The 16,303-nt window shown below is 34.3% G+C and overlaps 2 protein-coding genes across 2 annotated transcripts; one reads left to right on the top strand and one right to left on the bottom strand.

Moving 5' to 3' along the window:
* Positions 1–1,128: 1,128 nt before the first annotated feature.
* Positions 1,129–6,454, bottom strand: LOC114390934 (leucine-rich repeat receptor-like tyrosine-protein kinase PXC3). Its single transcript, XM_028351863.1, has 3 exons — positions 6,277–6,454; positions 3,224–3,851; positions 1,129–1,640 (listed from the first exon to the last, which is right to left on the bottom strand). Exons 1-3 carry the CDS (start codon positions 6,364–6,366, stop codon positions 1,342–1,344), a joined length of 1,017 nt encoding a protein of 338 aa, XP_028207664.1. The 5' UTR covers positions 6,367–6,454; the 3' UTR covers positions 1,129–1,341.
* Positions 6,455–10,230: 3,776 nt separating this feature from the next.
* On the top strand, positions 10,231–11,115 carry LOC114390336. Its single transcript, XM_028351036.1, has one exon. The coding sequence runs from the start codon at positions 10,370–10,372 to the stop codon at positions 10,847–10,849; it is 480 nt and encodes a 159-aa protein (XP_028206837.1). The 5' UTR covers positions 10,231–10,369; the 3' UTR covers positions 10,850–11,115.
* The last annotated feature ends 5,188 nt before the right edge of the window (positions 11,116–16,303 follow it).

The raw sequence follows: 16,303 nt of genomic DNA, 5'->3' as shown, positions 1-16,303 counted from the left end.
TATTATTATTAATATATATATAATATTATAATTATTTTAATAAAATTATAATTTTTTTAGGTTAATTTCTGTAAGAATAAATGAGTAATAAGATTAGGGCTCTTTTTTTTTAGAACTTAAAAAAATTTATAATGTGTCACGTGTAATATTTGTAGGTAAATTCTAGTAACATTTTATTGTTTAAAATTATTTTATTGTTTTAAATAAAAATCTTTGGCTTTGTAAAAAAAAAAATATTTTTACCCTTCTTAATATGTATGAAATAGACCTTTAAATAAGTTAATATCTAAAATAGACTTATAGGAAAAAGTTAAAGATTTTTAATACATGAAAAATCAATATTTTAATACATGAAAAAATGAATTGTAACAAAATAATAAGAAAAAGAAATAGTAAATTATTGACATTTAATATAAATAATTTAACTCTAATTTGATATAAGGAATTATTTGTATAAATGATGAAGTTTAAGAATGAATTGGAATGAAATTAAAGTTGAAGGTGCCTTTTTAAAAACACGGTACAGGGTAGCATATAAGGATCATTTGAAATGAAATTAAACTTCATGACTTCTATTTGTAAATGACATAAAATTTAAGGATTAATTAAAATTTAGTGGGACTATACATACAATAAAACTTAGTGGATTGAGTGCTCTTTAGTGAAATATTTAAATAAAGTGTAATATATTTGTATCGATCAGAGGGAGAGAGTGTATGTCAACAAAAAAATTAATTTAGTTGCTAACGAATAAACCAATATTTGATAAAGGACTTCAGTTCAATTCCTTATAGTTCATATGGAAATTTTATTAGTTGATAATATGTAACAATTGTTTAAGTCTTCATGCTTACCTTGGTGTTGCTTTGTCTAAGATTCAACTAACCTAAACTTCAATAAAACCAACAAAAAAGAAGAATGAATATAAAAAATAAAAAACAATCAACAATGTATATCTTAATATAAGGGGAAAAGTTAGGATAATACTTACATCTCTTGTGAGATGATTTTGATAATACTTTTTTTAACAAAAGTTAACGTATTTCAACCAAAAATTTAAAATTGGAACAAAGATAAGATGGGGGTGCTTATTTTAAAATAAGAGAGAAGGACAATGTAATATACAAGTATGTAGAAAACAAAAGTATACTTTTATATGTATAAGTTATATCTTATATGTACGGTACTAGTTTTACTTACACTGGTAACACACCATAAAATAATTAAGCCAACTTTGTCCTGTAATATGTCTACCTTTCATATTTTCTTGACTTAAAGCATCATCCAAAAATTACAAAAAATCTCTCTTCAAGATATATTCCAATACTAAAGAATTTGACTTCATCCAACATTAAGAAGCATCTGAAGCACAGTGTTCATATTTGGTCTTGCCTTTGGGGATGTACTAACACAAACAAGAGCAATCTTGAGAATTGCAAGCATCTGGCTTCTGACTTCTTGTGATGATCTACTGACATTAAAATCAAGAATGTATTGTGGGTTTGTTGAATGATCCAAAACCCACTTGACCAATTCTTTTCCATCTGTCACCGGAGGTTCTCCTGTCAGCAGTTCAAGCAGAATGACACCAAAACTGTAGACATTCCCAGCAATTGTTACTGTCATTGTGTATGCATACTCTGCCAACCATCGAACAAAATATGTTAAGAGCTTTGAAACACAAAAATAGGTTGGCAATCTCATTCAATTCTAAATCACTGGTAGTAAATGCATGAATAAAAACGTTTTAAGTGAATTTTCAGGTTATATGCTGAAGTTTTTGATGCATTTAGTCAAAATTGTCTTTGGAAGTTGTAACCAAAATAAACAGATACAGTGTGTTAAACTGGCTCTGCAAAATTAACAGGGAAAATGGAACTTGCTTTTATTGAAAGAACAGAGTTTCAGACTAGACTTAATGTGAGTGTAGAAACGTAGACACCTTTGTCCCCCTAATTGTTAGAACTTAGGATGCAATTACTAACTAACTAATTGACAACTTCTCTAACTAATCAACCATAGGGTTAGAGAGGTAATAGGGTTGGCTTGGTGGTGAAGGGAGAAGGTAGGGGAAAAGAAATCATGGATTTGAATCCTCCCACTAACAAAAACTAACAAGTTAACAACTAACGTTTATAGGAGGTGAGTTTGGGTTCTGTCAACCTGTAACTCATCTCCTTTCCTTCTGACATAAAACTGTTCAATCATTGGTCCCCTATCAATGCTCCTCACAAAGCACTAACCCTGCCACCAAGCGGTCAAGGTGAAAAGTTGCAAAAGTTACTTGCAATGAAATCATCAACTCCCAATAGTTCTTGCAGTCTGGAAATTCATGCCACTTGATCAACAACATAGCTTCACCCCAGAGTTCTCGCAATATGGGAAAGCATTGGCCAGAATATCTTGTGATTGTGCCTGCAATTCCCATTCCTCTAATAAGTCAATTGCAAAGGTTTAGGTTGTACTCTTCCTGTCACATGATAAACTCCACCACAAAAGCTAGAATCTTATACTTCTAATGTGGAACTTAACTACCATACCTTACAATTGGATCCTCACATCTCACTACACTCTGCAGTCTCAGTGCTCATGTTTGATTGGCTGTACAGTGGCCGTTTGACTAGTCTCGAGTTATCACTGCAACATCCATGTCACAACGTGTGCACTCATTTGCAACTAAGAGATACGATGGAAAACTCTAATACCAATATTGGCAACACAGAATTAACGAAAAAATGTAACTTTCTTTATTGAGGAACAAAATTCCAAACTAGACTCAGTATGAATGTAGATTGGGTGAAGTAAACTCCTATCACATCAACAATCTTAGCCAAAAGACACCTTTTTCCCTAATTGCTAAGATATAAGTAATAACTAAGTAATTAAAAACTTCTCTAACTAACTAACTGTTGAGTCCATTAGGCCATCTCAGCCCGTGGCCCACCCCTTTCCTTCTAACACAGACCAGTTTAATCACTGTCCCTCTATCACAGTGATTAAATGATTCTATAGGATTTTTTTTATCAGTAATAATTACATAGGATTAATAATATGTAAATGAGACAACTAGGCTTAAAATAAATATAAAAGTTCGTTCACTAGTGGAATTCAAAATCTATATGATCCACCCCTTCAATTTATGTAGTCTTTGGTTGTGGTTATATAAAGTTAATATGTGAACTATGAAAAAATAATAGGAATATAGGGTTGAAGAGTTTTTGACCTGGAGGAATATAACCAACAGAACCAACAACTTCAGAAAAATTCCCTGTACTCTTTAAGGGATTAATCACATGGTAGAGTTCAACATCCCCAACTTGAGGCTCCTTGAGGGACTTCAACATAATACTTTTACTTGATAGGTCAAGGAGTAGTATTGGACTAGAGGCAAATCCATGAAGAAAAGAAAGTCCTTGAGCCACCCCAACGGCTATAGTATATCTGCTACCCCAATCTAACATGCTTCCATGAAGAACATCATAGAGGGAGCCATTTGAGATATATTCATATAGTATATAAGCAGTATCAATGGACAGAGCATAGGCCAAAGGAGTCATGACATTTGAATTGTTCAATTTTGCATAGACTTCTAGCGCTTTTCCAAATTTATCATGACTTCCCAACGGCAATATCTTGTTAGAACAGTTTAGTTTCTTGATAAAATAGATTGATCCAGAGGGCATGATGGCAGTGTAATACGTTGAAAACCTTGTTTTCAAAGTAACATTTGATGTATCAGCAACAGCTTCCATGGCTTTACCGAAGTGAATTCTTGATTTGTGAATTGCATTAGGAGTTAATAAATTACTTTCAATGAATTGAGGTTGCCAACAATTTTTTCTGGAGACAACCAGCAGGGTGGGAAGGCCAACAAGAACAAAAGCTGCTACTATTGCAATGAGAACTGCCACAGCAACAGATATTCCGTTCCTAGAGACAGTGTTGGGCCTGTTCGCTATTGGGTTGTCAGGTGAAGTATTATTTATCAGACCAGTCCCAGAATATACAACTTCAACATGTTGACTGAATTTTGGAATTTCACCAGACAGCAGTGCATTGTTGGAAAGTAACAATTGTGTCAAACTTGACATTCCAGTTAGTTCCTTGGGAATTGGACCAGATAATTTGTTATTTGAGAGATCCAAGACTTCCAGGCCATCCAAAATATCAAAACTGCTGGGAATATTACCACTAAGGTGGTTGCTACTAAGATTCAGTGATGCCTGCAGACTCCGCGGCATGATTGGTATCACACCACTTAGCTGGTTTTCCCCGAGTTGGAGTTCTATTAGAAGTTTCAAGTTTTCAATGGATGTTGGTATGGAACCACTCAGATTGTTGCTTTGCATGTTCAGGAAATTAAGACTGCTCAAATTTGTAATCTCAGATGGAATTGATCCACCCAGAGAATTCCAGCTCAAATTCAGTATTGACAACTTATGAAGTTGGCCAATTTCAATAGGGATTGTACCATTAAGCTCGTTCATTTGAAGCCTCAAGACTTGAAGATTGGTCAGATTGCCAAGCAGTGGTGGCAATACACCAGTCAAGTGATTCTGTGCTAAATTCAACAACGCCAATTTCCTGCAAGAATCCAATTCAGCCGGTATGGTTCCGGTCAAGTCATTGTTATCCAGCTCCAAGTATGTCAAATTTGGAACTGCTGCAAAAGCACCTGGAGGAATGTTTCCACTCAGATGATTGCTCCCAAACCTTAACCTGAACAAGTTTGGAGAAAATTTTGTAGGCACCGACCCATTTAACATATTATTTGACAAATCTACAGCCTGCAACTGTGATGGGGATAAAAGGTCTTCTGGAATGGGTCCAGACAATTTATTAAAACTAAGATCCAAACTCGTGAGATGATTTGTAATCCCAGGAGGTACAGGACCTATGAAATTGTTCTGATTTGCCGCAAATCTTGAAAGCTTTGTGAGGTTCAAAAGGGAAGCTGGAATTTCACCAGTGAGGTTATTAGAGGAAAGAACCAAACTTTCCAGGTTAGAAAGCTTCCCAATATTGCTAGGAATGAACCCTGAGAGAAGATTTGCCCTAAAATCAACCTCGGTCAAGTTTTCATAACTCAATAATTCATCAGGGATTTTTCCACCAAAGTGATTGACAGAAAGCACAAGATGCTCCAAAACCGTGGAATTTCCTAGTTTGGTAGGAATAGACCCACCGAAGTTATTGGAAGTAAGATTCAAACTTTTGAGGCTAACCAATCCATCTAACTGAATACCAATACTCCCTTCCAAATAATTTAAGGACATATCAAGGGATTCCAATGCATCAAAACCATGAAAAGATGGTAAATCACCCCCTAACATGTTTCCACTGAAATTCAGCTTTTTCAACCCCTTAATCTTTCCACACTCGGTGATGAAACCATCTGGGATTGAGCTCAGACGGTTGTTGGAGACATCAAAATGCTCCAAAGTTTGAATTTTGCAAACAAGTGGCAGAAAGTCAGAAGCAGACAGTGAATACCGAATTAAAGATATCCCTACTATAGAAGAATTGGTAGGGTCACAATCCACTCCCATCCATGAACATGGTGGGTATGAGGCATTCCATGGAACAGGGGGAGGAAGGTTCTTTGAGAGATTGATCATGGTTTTTGTTTGGTTTTGAGACAGCAGGGACAACACCATGGGACAGAAACAAAAAATGAACAAAATACTGAGGAAAGAAGTGGGGATATACTCAAACCTGCCCATGTTCTTAGCAGTGTCTGGTATTGAGTTTTGAAATGTGATTAGGCTTCACTATTATATGAATATATGTGTATCTATTTGGGGTGTGTGAGTTAGTATTTTATTTGAACTGGATTGAGGGGGAAGAGAAACAACATGGGGATAGAACAAGAAGAGAATGTTGGGAAGTGTCTGCAACAGAATAAATTTAGGATATGTTTGGAGATGAAGGAATGTTGGTGGAAAGAGAGTACAAGAACAAAGTGTTTGGGAGTGGTGTTGACTGACATTGCAGGTCTTTCACTGCACAAACAAAGAGTTGTGTGACAATGTGAGATCGAATTGCACTAAGTCAAGTCAAGAACAAATGGATAATGAGTAATGACACTGCCTTTTGTAACACGTTCTAACATTTTTCTTTTCTTTTCTAATACGTTTATATTATTAGATAATTTTATAATCTTATTTTATAGTTATATTTCACCAATATGGTACAGTATAATCACTAATGAGTAAATAGCCACATTTTTTAAGTATAATCACTAATTGAGGATGACAACAATTTTTTTGAGACAACCAGCTGAATGACAATGCCAACAAGAAAACTAGTTGCTACAGTGTTGGGCCTGTTGGCTGTTGGGTTGTCAGGTGCAGTATTATTTATCATACCAGTTCCAGAATATACAACTTCAACATGTTCACTGAATTTTGGAATTTCACCAGACAGCAGTGGATTGTTAGCAAGTAACAACTGTGTCAAAGCTGACATTTCAGTTAGTTCCTTGGGGATTGAATGAGAAAATTTGTTATTTGAGAGATCCAAGACTTCCAGGCTAACCAAATTATCAAAAATTCGGGGAATATAACCACTAATGTGGTTGCCACTAAGATTCAGTGACACCTGCAGAATCCACGGCATGCTTGGTATCACACCACTTAGCTGGTTTTCCCCGAGTTGGCGTTCTATTAGAAGTTTCAAGTTTTCAATGGATGTTGGTATGGAACCATTCAGATTGTTGCCTTGCAAGTTCAACAAAGAAAGACTGCTCAAACTTGAAATCTCAGATGGAATTGATCCACCCAGAGAATTGCAGCTCAAATTCAGTATTGACAACTTATGAAGTTGGCCAATTTCAATAGGAATTGCACCATTATGCTTGTTCATTTGAAGCTTCAAGACTTGAAGATTGGCAAGATTACCTAGCAATGGTGGCAATACACCAGTCAAGTGATTCCAATTTCCTGCAAGATTCCAATTCAACCAGTATGGTTCCGGTCAAGTCATTGTTATCCAGCTCCAAGTATGTCAAATTTGGAACTGCTGCAAAAGCACCTGAAGGAATGTTTCTACTCAGTTGATTGCTCCCAAACCTCAACTTGAACAAGTTTGGAGCAACTGTGATGAGGATAAGAGGTCTTCTGGAATGGGTCCAGACAATTTATTAAAACTAAGATCCAAACTCGTAACATGATTTGTAATCCCAGGGGGTACAGGACCTATGAAATTGTTCTGATTTGCCGCAAATCTTGAAAGCTTTGTGAAGTTCAAAAGGGAAGCTGAAATTTCACCAATGAGGTTATTAGAGGAAAGAACCAAACTTTCTAAGTTAGAAAGCTTTCAAAAATTATGCTGACCCTATGCTTTCATATTTTCTAGACTCAAAGCATCACCCAAATATAGAAAAGTCTCTTTTGAAGATTTATTCCAAATATGAAGAGTTTGACTTCATATAGCATTTAGCAGCATATGTAGCACGCTCTTCATTGTTGGTCTTGCTTCTGGGGATGTACTAACACAAACAAGAGCAATCTCAAGAATCGCAAGCATGTGGTTTCTAATGGCTTGTGATGTTTTACTGACATTAAAATCAAGAATGTAATCTTGGCCTGTTGGATTACTTAAAACCCACTTTAGGAACTCCATTCCCTCAGTCACTGCAGTTTTTCCTGTCAGCAGTTCAAGCAGAATGACACCAAAACTGTAGACATTCCCAGCCATTGTTACTGTCATTATGTATGCATACTCATCCAACCAAAAAAACAAAATATGTTAAGAGCTTAGAAACACTAAAATAGTTTGGTAGTCTCACTGAAATCTAAATCATTGGGAGCATATGCATGAGGAAAAATGTTTAAATGCCATTTTCAAGTAAATGCTCAAGTGTTTGATGAATTTATTTAGGTTTGTCTAAACAGAAATAATGCGTTACTCAAGGTCTGCATAATTAATGGAAAAGTTTAACTTGCTTTATTGAAGAGCATAATTCCAAACTAGACTCCACATAATCTGAAGAGTTTGACTTCATTGGTCCCTATCAATACTCTCCCCTAAGCATGCACCTTATCCACAAGGTGAAAAGCTGGAAAATTTGTCTGAGATGAAGTCATCGGCTTCAGTTTTATAATTATAGCATAAGCTGAGGACATCTTTGCAATTGGATCCTAACATTTCATCATGCTCCATACTGCCTATTCATTGGTCCTTTCAACTAATCTCAGGCAACCTCTGCAATGTTGGTGTCACCACTTGTGTTGCTCGTTTGCAACTGAGAGACATGGCGGAAAGTTTTAAACTTCTAATACCAATTGTTACACTGGTAGTGCAAAACTAACAGAAAAATGAAACTTGCTCTATTGAAGAACAAAATTCTAGACTAGGTGAAGAGCAAATGAAATTCCTAGAGAAATTTAAACTTTCCTATAACATTAACAGTTAGCCAAAAGACACATTTTTCTCTTATTGTTTGGATGGATACAATTAGTAACTAACTGATAACTTCTCTAACTAACTAACTATTGAGTCCTTTTAGGCCCTGTTAACCAATGGCCCATCCATTTTCCTTTTGACATAGACATGTTTAATCACTGCCCCCTATCACAGTGATTAAATAATAACCCAAGATTGATATCATGCAAATGATAGAGACGACTTTGTTTAAAATATCTATAAAAAATTTGTTCACTTTTTGGAATTAAAAAACTATTCAACCCCCATTTCCCCTAAAATTTATAGTCTTTGGTGGGTGAACATATATAGCCTTTACTAAGTGGAGATATTACGGGGGGGGGGGGGGGGGTGATATCCCTCGTTTAGTTCCTTTGTAATCCTTTTTTTTCCAGGTTTTTTAGCCTCTTTGAATAAATTAAAAATCAATCACAGAAAAATCGAAGGTAATGAAAGGGTTAACATTTGTATTCTATCTTGATAAACATATGAATCCATCGCCTCATTTCTGTTCATTTCCTCTTTCAAAAACTCTTCATCAGTGACTGCATAATTTTAATGTTTTAGGCCAAACAATTAGACAAAATATTCAAGGGGTTGGTGAGAACTATCTATATTTTTTGGTTGGTCATGTGCATAGTGCATTTTGTCATGCCTCATTAACTATGGGGGGATAAATCATGAGCCATAAATCCAATGGCCACAAATTTTGAGCGTAGAAAAGAAGCCAAAAACACATTTTGTTTCATAGCAAATTGTTTGGCACTCTAGACCAACACCGTTTACTTGGTTTATACTCTTAAACTAACTAGCCTCTTTTTAACTATTTGTTTGTTGTATACATACCAACATCTATGCACTCTTCGTAACGTGTCACTGGAGATCACCATCAAACTTGAAATTTTGGTGACAACTGGCCATGTGGAACCCCACCACACAAGAGAGAGAGAGATGTAACCCAACCTAAAAAGATTGAAGTATTGAACGTGTTGCCTTAGACTCCTAGTGGTTCAATATCCCTTTCATTGTTTAAATGGTCAAACACCAATTTGGAAAATAACTAACATACAAATTACTTCCTCCTATCAATCCGGCGATAATAAGCATCTCTTGGCTGCCCTTAAAGGTATAGGCTACTTCTAATTATGTACATTCTAGAAATTACATCACATCTCAACACCTATGGTTACATTAATTTCATCAACCTTGAATCATTAAGGAAGGACAGTTATGGTACCCTCTTACATAATTATGGAAAAATTATTTTCTAGGTTTGTCATTTTCTCACCTTCACTTTACTTTCTTGTATATAGATTTGTGTCAATTATTGTTTTCATAATCAATTAAGCAGTGGAATAAGTGATTGTGTTAGCTTTTTGCCTTCTGTTATGTTTAGGCACGCATGGCCCTGCCCTACCTATGAGTGGCCAAGATCTTCCTTGAAAACGTAAGTGAGCATATCTATAGAGAGTGTTAAAATTCCAATAAATATTAGGTATTTCAAAACGAAAGCTGAAAAGAGTATATTAAGGGTTTTTTTAATAACTTTTTTTTATAAGTAGTTATAAGAGATAAAAAAATAAGAAAGTAGAATAAAATATAAATTGAGATTTTTTAATAAGCTGAAATCAATTTATGCACTTAAACTTTTAAAGATGCTAAATGATTTTTTTATATATATATAAAAGTTAAGTGCAAGTTAATTTTAGCTGGTGGAATAAGTTTAATTTAAAGAACATATCTAAACAGACACTAAAGTATACTATATTACTGGCATTTCTTTTAATCATTTTTTAGTGAATAAGAAAGTGCATGATTTTCTGGCAGTTGAACTAAAGCCTTCTAAACAACTTCCAGGCCCACACACTCCCAAACCTACCCCAGAACACACATTTTTTTTCTCCCTCACTCTAATATCGTATACAAAGTGCTGATTGGCCAAACCATGGATACAGAGGAGTTCAGTTTCCCTAGAATCAGTGATACTTGTGCACACAACATTGATTCACCTCCTCTATGGAACCTGTCACCAGCAGCATCTCCTAATCCCTACTACCAAGGGAACAAAAGAGGAGAAAATGAGTGTTTTGGAGCAAAACTAGTAGCAGCTGAGGTTCACAGGAAGAGTTTTTCATGTGTAGAAAATAGCAGGAAAAGATTTGGACTAGAGGAGGATGAAGACAGAATGGACATGTTGTGGGAGGATTTCAATGAGGAGTTGTATTCAACAACAACCACAGTGTCTGCTACCTCTTCTTCAAGGGAATTAAGATATGCTCCAGCATTAACTGTTGCAAAGATCAATAATAGTTCACTATTTCCCACTAAGAACAACAAGCCTAGCATGGTGGTGATTGTGAGGGTCATGAGGAAGCTTTTCTCCATCAACAATTCTCAAGGTAAATCAAGAAATAGAGCAAGATAAGTCTGTGATCATTTGTCAATCAGGCAATTCGGGTTCTTGGAATGATTGATCTTGGTTGCACAAGATGTATAAGTTATTATAAATCCGTTATTCCCACGATTAAAAAAATTGGGGTTCTTGGAATGATTGATCTTGGAAGAAGTTTCTTGCTTGATTAGAAAGGGTTTGAGTCCATGAGGGGATTTGACTAATTATGCCTCTTCAAAAAGCCAATGTATATGTATATAGTGGATATAAATTATCGAGAATGCTTCTTTGATTCATTATTACTAGTCGCACATATCCTTTTTGTTTTGATTTCTTTGGCGTACTAGTTTGAAGATTTAGCCAAACTAATGAGATGGAGTAATAGCCTATATGTACGGGGAAATTGCTTGAAAATCTCTAGTTTGTGATACCAGATAACTGTTAAGTTTAGGTAATTGACCATATTTAGAAATTGCTCTAGACAAGTCAACATTTTCTTGGGTACACAAAGCTTGTTGTTTAATTACACAGTTATCTCATTTCTGTCATTTCTTATTAGTTTATGAGCATTATAGCTGTAGCACGAAATTAGTACTTGTCAAATTGAACTCTATACCTCCAAAACTGAATAAATTATTGTCAATAGCATCCCAGTTGTTGATAGATAATAAATGCTTTTAAAATTTTGTCTTTAAATAATCTGGAAATGGAAAAGGCTTATTTTGTCTATTTTAATGGCAATTTTGGACAGAAAAGGCTATTTTCAAATGGAAAGGCGACATGAAGAAATTAAAAAGGTGCTGGCTACGGTGAAGACTTAAAAAAAAATAGACCATCAGTGGTAGGCCTATGCAAAAAAATCCAAATATATAAAATCAAATCCATATTCAATTCAATTTAATCTACTTTAAATTTATTTAAATGGTCTAGTTTCATATCCAAATCTAATTTTTTGGATTTTAAATCCAATCCAATTAATTGGATATTTGTTTGGATTTTTAAATCCAATTTAATTTTTTGGATGATGACAATTAGGTTTTTTTTTACCAATTTCGGTAGGAGTTATTTTTTTGTCGATGTCATCAAGAGTTATTTTGGCCGACGTCAACTAAAGATGTTTTGAAGCCGTTATTGATTGAGACTATTTTTTCGATTAATGTTGGTAAGGAGTTTTCCGGCCAAAGTTGATCGGGAATATCTTTTGGCCGATGTCGTCTAAAGTTTTTTTGGCCGACATTAGTCGAGATTATTTTTTTGTCGATGTCAGTTAGGGTTTTTTTGTTGATGTCTGTAAAGATTATTTTTTGGTCAACGTTAGATAGGTTTTTCAGTCGACATCGGCTAGGGTTTTTTGGTCGGCATCAAACAAAACTATTTTTTTGCTAATGTCGGCTAGGATTTTTTTGGTTGACATCGACTGAAAAACATCATCGACCAACATCGGCCATAATATTCTCCTAATTGACGCCGATCGAAAAAACCCTAGCTAATGTCAATAACAACAAAAAATCTCTAGTCAACGTTGACCAAAAGAAATAGTCATGACCGATGTTGACCAATAAACCCTAGTTGATGTCAACAAAAAAAAACCTAATCAAAGTCGACCAAAAAATAGTCCTAGCTAATGTTGGGCAAAAAATATCAACGTCTGACATTGGCCAAAGAAACCCTTACCAATGTCGGCCACAAAAACCCTAACCAACATTGGCAAAAAAATAGTCTTGGTTGACACTAATCGAAAAATCTCTAATTGATGTCGGCCAAAAAATATCATCGACCGACATTGACTAAAAACCCTAGACAACCTTAACCAAAAAATAACCTTACCTAAGATTGACCAAAAACATCTTTGACCTACGTCCACCAAAAATGCATTGACCGACATCAATAAAAAAATAATCCTGGTTGATGTCGGTCTAAAAATGTATGGGCCAATGTCAACCGAAATTGTCCTAGTTGAGGTAGGTCGAAAATACTCTAACCAAGACTGGTTGAAAATAGTCTTGACCAAAGTCGATTGAAAATAACTCTTAAATGGATAACTGCTAAGTTTTCAATTTTTAGCGTTTAATTACTAAAATTTGTAAAAAAAAAAAGATCCTTATAACATTTAAGTGGATATAGATTGGATATGACCAAATCTCTATCCACTTAAATGGATTGGATTTTGAATCCAAATTGTTTTTAAAAAAATATAGATATAAGTTTAAGATCCAATCCATTTAAGTAGATATGAATTGAATATGGATTTGATTCTTAGAAATACAATCCCACGCCTACCCCTAATTGGTGGTGCATTAAAATTTACCTGTAATAATAGGTTATCTACATAAGAAAATAAAAAAAAACATTTTTATTTAAAAATTAAAATAAAATAATAAATTATGTTATCATGGAGATAAATTATATTATAATGGAGAAGGTTTACAAATTTATCAAATACCAGGTTTGTTGGGTAAATTAGTTTGAAGAAGGAAAACTTGTTTAATGGATAATATTTTTAATACATTTGATTTTTTTATAATAAGAAAAATTCATTTTTTTTCCTAATTTCATTGTTCATCCTCATCACCATGTCTCTTATATTACAATACTTCACACGATGACACTTCACTCAACATCCTTGTTGGTCAGAATCTTTTGTGAGTAATCCTTTTAGAGACCTTGACAACTAACTATGGTCTCGTTCGACTACTCTCAATATCATTGATTGTCCCCATAAACCAACACTTGATGGAAGCTTGCGTGAGAAGCTTCTATAGAGGCTGAATCTTTGAGCTTCAATAAGGTCATTCAATAGTGATTTTCAGTCATGGAGTTGCAGCGGAAGATAAAGGAGAAGAGGTGAGAGGAGACGTCATCTACTAGAGAATAAGTCATGGAAGGAGAAGTTTCACCACCAAGAGAGTGTCTTGGATAAGAAGCTTAGAGAGAAAGCTTCAATGGAGGAAGAGAATGAGAGAGAACAGGGGGTTAAGTGATAGACTACTGAAAAATAGATATATTTTGTTGGGATAGGTAATACTAATTTTTTTTTTTAATTATTTTCAACTATATAGTTTTGTACATGCATAACCTCTGAATTCATCTATGGTGTGATTTGTTTGGGGTCTTTACAACCATTGTTCCTCTTTCCCCTTACTTCACTAACAAAATTACAAACATAACTAGACAACCTCAAATACAAAACGCTCACCCAGAAACAAGAAAAAAAAATCAAATCTTTAGATCTAGAAGCTTCCTCGAATAGTCAATGCAGGTCCTCTAGATGTGGATAGTGTTGGAGTCGTCATTGGAGAAGTCAAGGCAAAAGAGGTAGATCTAGGTGGAGTGGATTTCAGATTTGGAGAAAGAAACATCACCACCGTTGGCAAGGCAAACTCCACCTTTGCCGCGAGATACGACGTTGGCGAGGCAAAGGTGAACGGAGTCGTAAGTCGCAACGACGCCTCTAACAAGGAGAAGAAGTTTTCGTCACTATCGATGGAGAAGAAGAAGAAGTTGTTGATTATAAAAAAAGGAAAGATCGGACAGTGAATCTAGAAGGATTTGGGAGAAAGAGAAATACTTGATCTGGAATAGGAATAATCATTGGTTGTGGAAAAGGAGGATTCAAATTAAAAAAAAAAAACCAAATTAAACTTTTAATAATTGTTTAATATTTTAAAGTTAATTTTTAATGATTTAATATATATTTTTATTTTTGTTTTCTTCCTGTTTAAAACCTTCAATTACCGGGTTACTTTTAGTGCTCGTGGTCCATTTTTGCAGACTTCACCATAGTCAGCACCAATTAAAAATTAGAAATTTTCTACGTTTTTTATATATATTCGGGAATTTCTTAGTGTATGAAAATAGGGAGAATAAGACATTGTAATAACACAAATTGTGTTGTAATTAGCATGCCAGAGAACACAACAATATGAGGTACTATTTCTATCATTTGATAAAGGAGTAAAGCAATCAATTATTTCTTTAATTGTATCATGATGACAATGAATGGGTCAAACAGCTTGGAAAGGCTTGCCAGTGACAATTAACTGTTATGCTTTTCTAATAGACTCTGGGATTTAATTTAAGTAAGCATCTTCAAATAACTTCTTTCTCTTAACACATAATTCAAATGGCTCTGTATTCTTTGACACTATGAACTTCTTTGCTATATCATCCTCTAATCTTGCGTTGTGCTTGGAGTAACTTATTTTTTAATAAAATTAAAGGAGGAATTGTTTCTGTCAATTGTGTCTTAAAACAGACCATAATATGTTTTATATAACTACGATAATTACAATGAATAACAGGTTAATCCAAATAGTTCTAAAAAGTAAAAACACTAATTACAATGATATAATTTTGATACAAATAATGACATAGTAATTCTAATAATTTAGAATACTCTAAGTGGGAGCCGTTGGTGGAAGATAAACGTCCAACTTGCTGACAAGGCGCTGAAACTTATCTGTCCATAAGGGTTTGATAAAAATATTTATCAATTGTTACTTACTTATGTGATGATGTGTGACACGTGTTGACATTAACAAAAATAATGATAATTTGAAGTATTTTAAGACAGAAATTAAATATGAAACATTTAAAACTTATAGGGATTTTTTTGAAAAAATAATTTATAGGAAAATATAGAAAAAAATATTAAATTATAGGAATCAAATTCTTATTGAAACTTTAATTTTTAATTTATGACCAAACTTACTTATTTTATTTTCTAAAGTAAATTAAAAGGAAGGATCTCCCTTTAGTTGAAAGAAAGGAAAGCAAGGAGAAAAAGAATATTAAAATTTGAATTAAAAATAGAAAAACAATATTTTTATTTTTAAATTTATTTTTCTTCTACTTCTTCTTTAAATAAATAAAAAAAAACATTACTATTCATATTTCCTCCGGCAAATTCTACAGGTCCACGAGTGAAGCAGTTAGTTTAAACCGTTGGATGTCAATTAAAACAAACAAACGGTGAGATTATGAACTGATTAACAGTTAACTCCATTTACTTATAATATTTTAATAAAAATTGCAATTTGTATTGAATAGTCATTTTTAACCCTAGCTTCACGAAGGGATTGCATGATGTCTCCGCCCCCTTGGTACGGAGGCCATGGCTCCCGGAGGTCGCGCAAGTTCGTCGGCGACGGAGGAGAAGAACGAGTTGGTCCGAGTTGCGTTTGACTCGTTTGAAATCGGCTCGTGCTTTTGGCATTGTACTTGACGACTGTTGAAATGGCGCGGTGGTGATTGGTGGGAAGAACGTTGCTGATAAACTACAGAATATGGATATTTCGCCATTGTCGGGAAAGAACGCAACTTTCTTCTCCTTCGAAGCACAACGCATAATAATAATAATAAAAAAACTCCTCTTGACGTGACAATTTACTGGTCATATTAGACATTTCACCCATTGTAATTTTTTTTTTCTTCTTAACTTTGAACTTGCTCCTATTTTGTTTTTTTAAATTGTTGAATTTAACCCCT

The sequence above is a fragment of the Glycine soja genome, chromosome 16 (assembly GCF_004193775.1).
Source record: "Glycine soja cultivar W05 chromosome 16, ASM419377v2, whole genome shotgun sequence".
Lineage (NCBI taxonomy): Eukaryota > Viridiplantae > Streptophyta > Magnoliopsida > Fabales > Fabaceae > Glycine > Glycine soja.
Note: the sequence above shows the minus strand (reverse complement) of the source record. Positions and strands in the feature narration are given on the sequence as shown.

Excerpts from the sequence above, each read along its gene's own strand:
- LOC114390336 (XM_028351036.1), top strand. The coding sequence starts at position 10,370 with ATGGATACAGAGGAGTTCAGTTTCCCTAGAATCAGTGATACTTGTGCA.
- LOC114390934 (XM_028351863.1), bottom strand. The coding sequence starts at position 6,366 with ATGATAAATAATACTGCACCTGACAACCCAACAGCCAACAGGCCCAAC. Across the intron at positions 3,852-6,276 it reads TTGGCATTGTCATTCAGCTG|GTTGTCTCCAGAAAAAATTG; the intron begins GTTGTCTCAAAA and ends CCCACCCTGCTG. Across the intron at positions 1,641-3,223 it reads TGTTGGTTATATTCCTCCAG|AGTATGCATACACAATGACA; the intron begins GTCAAAAACTCT and ends GATGGTTGGCAG.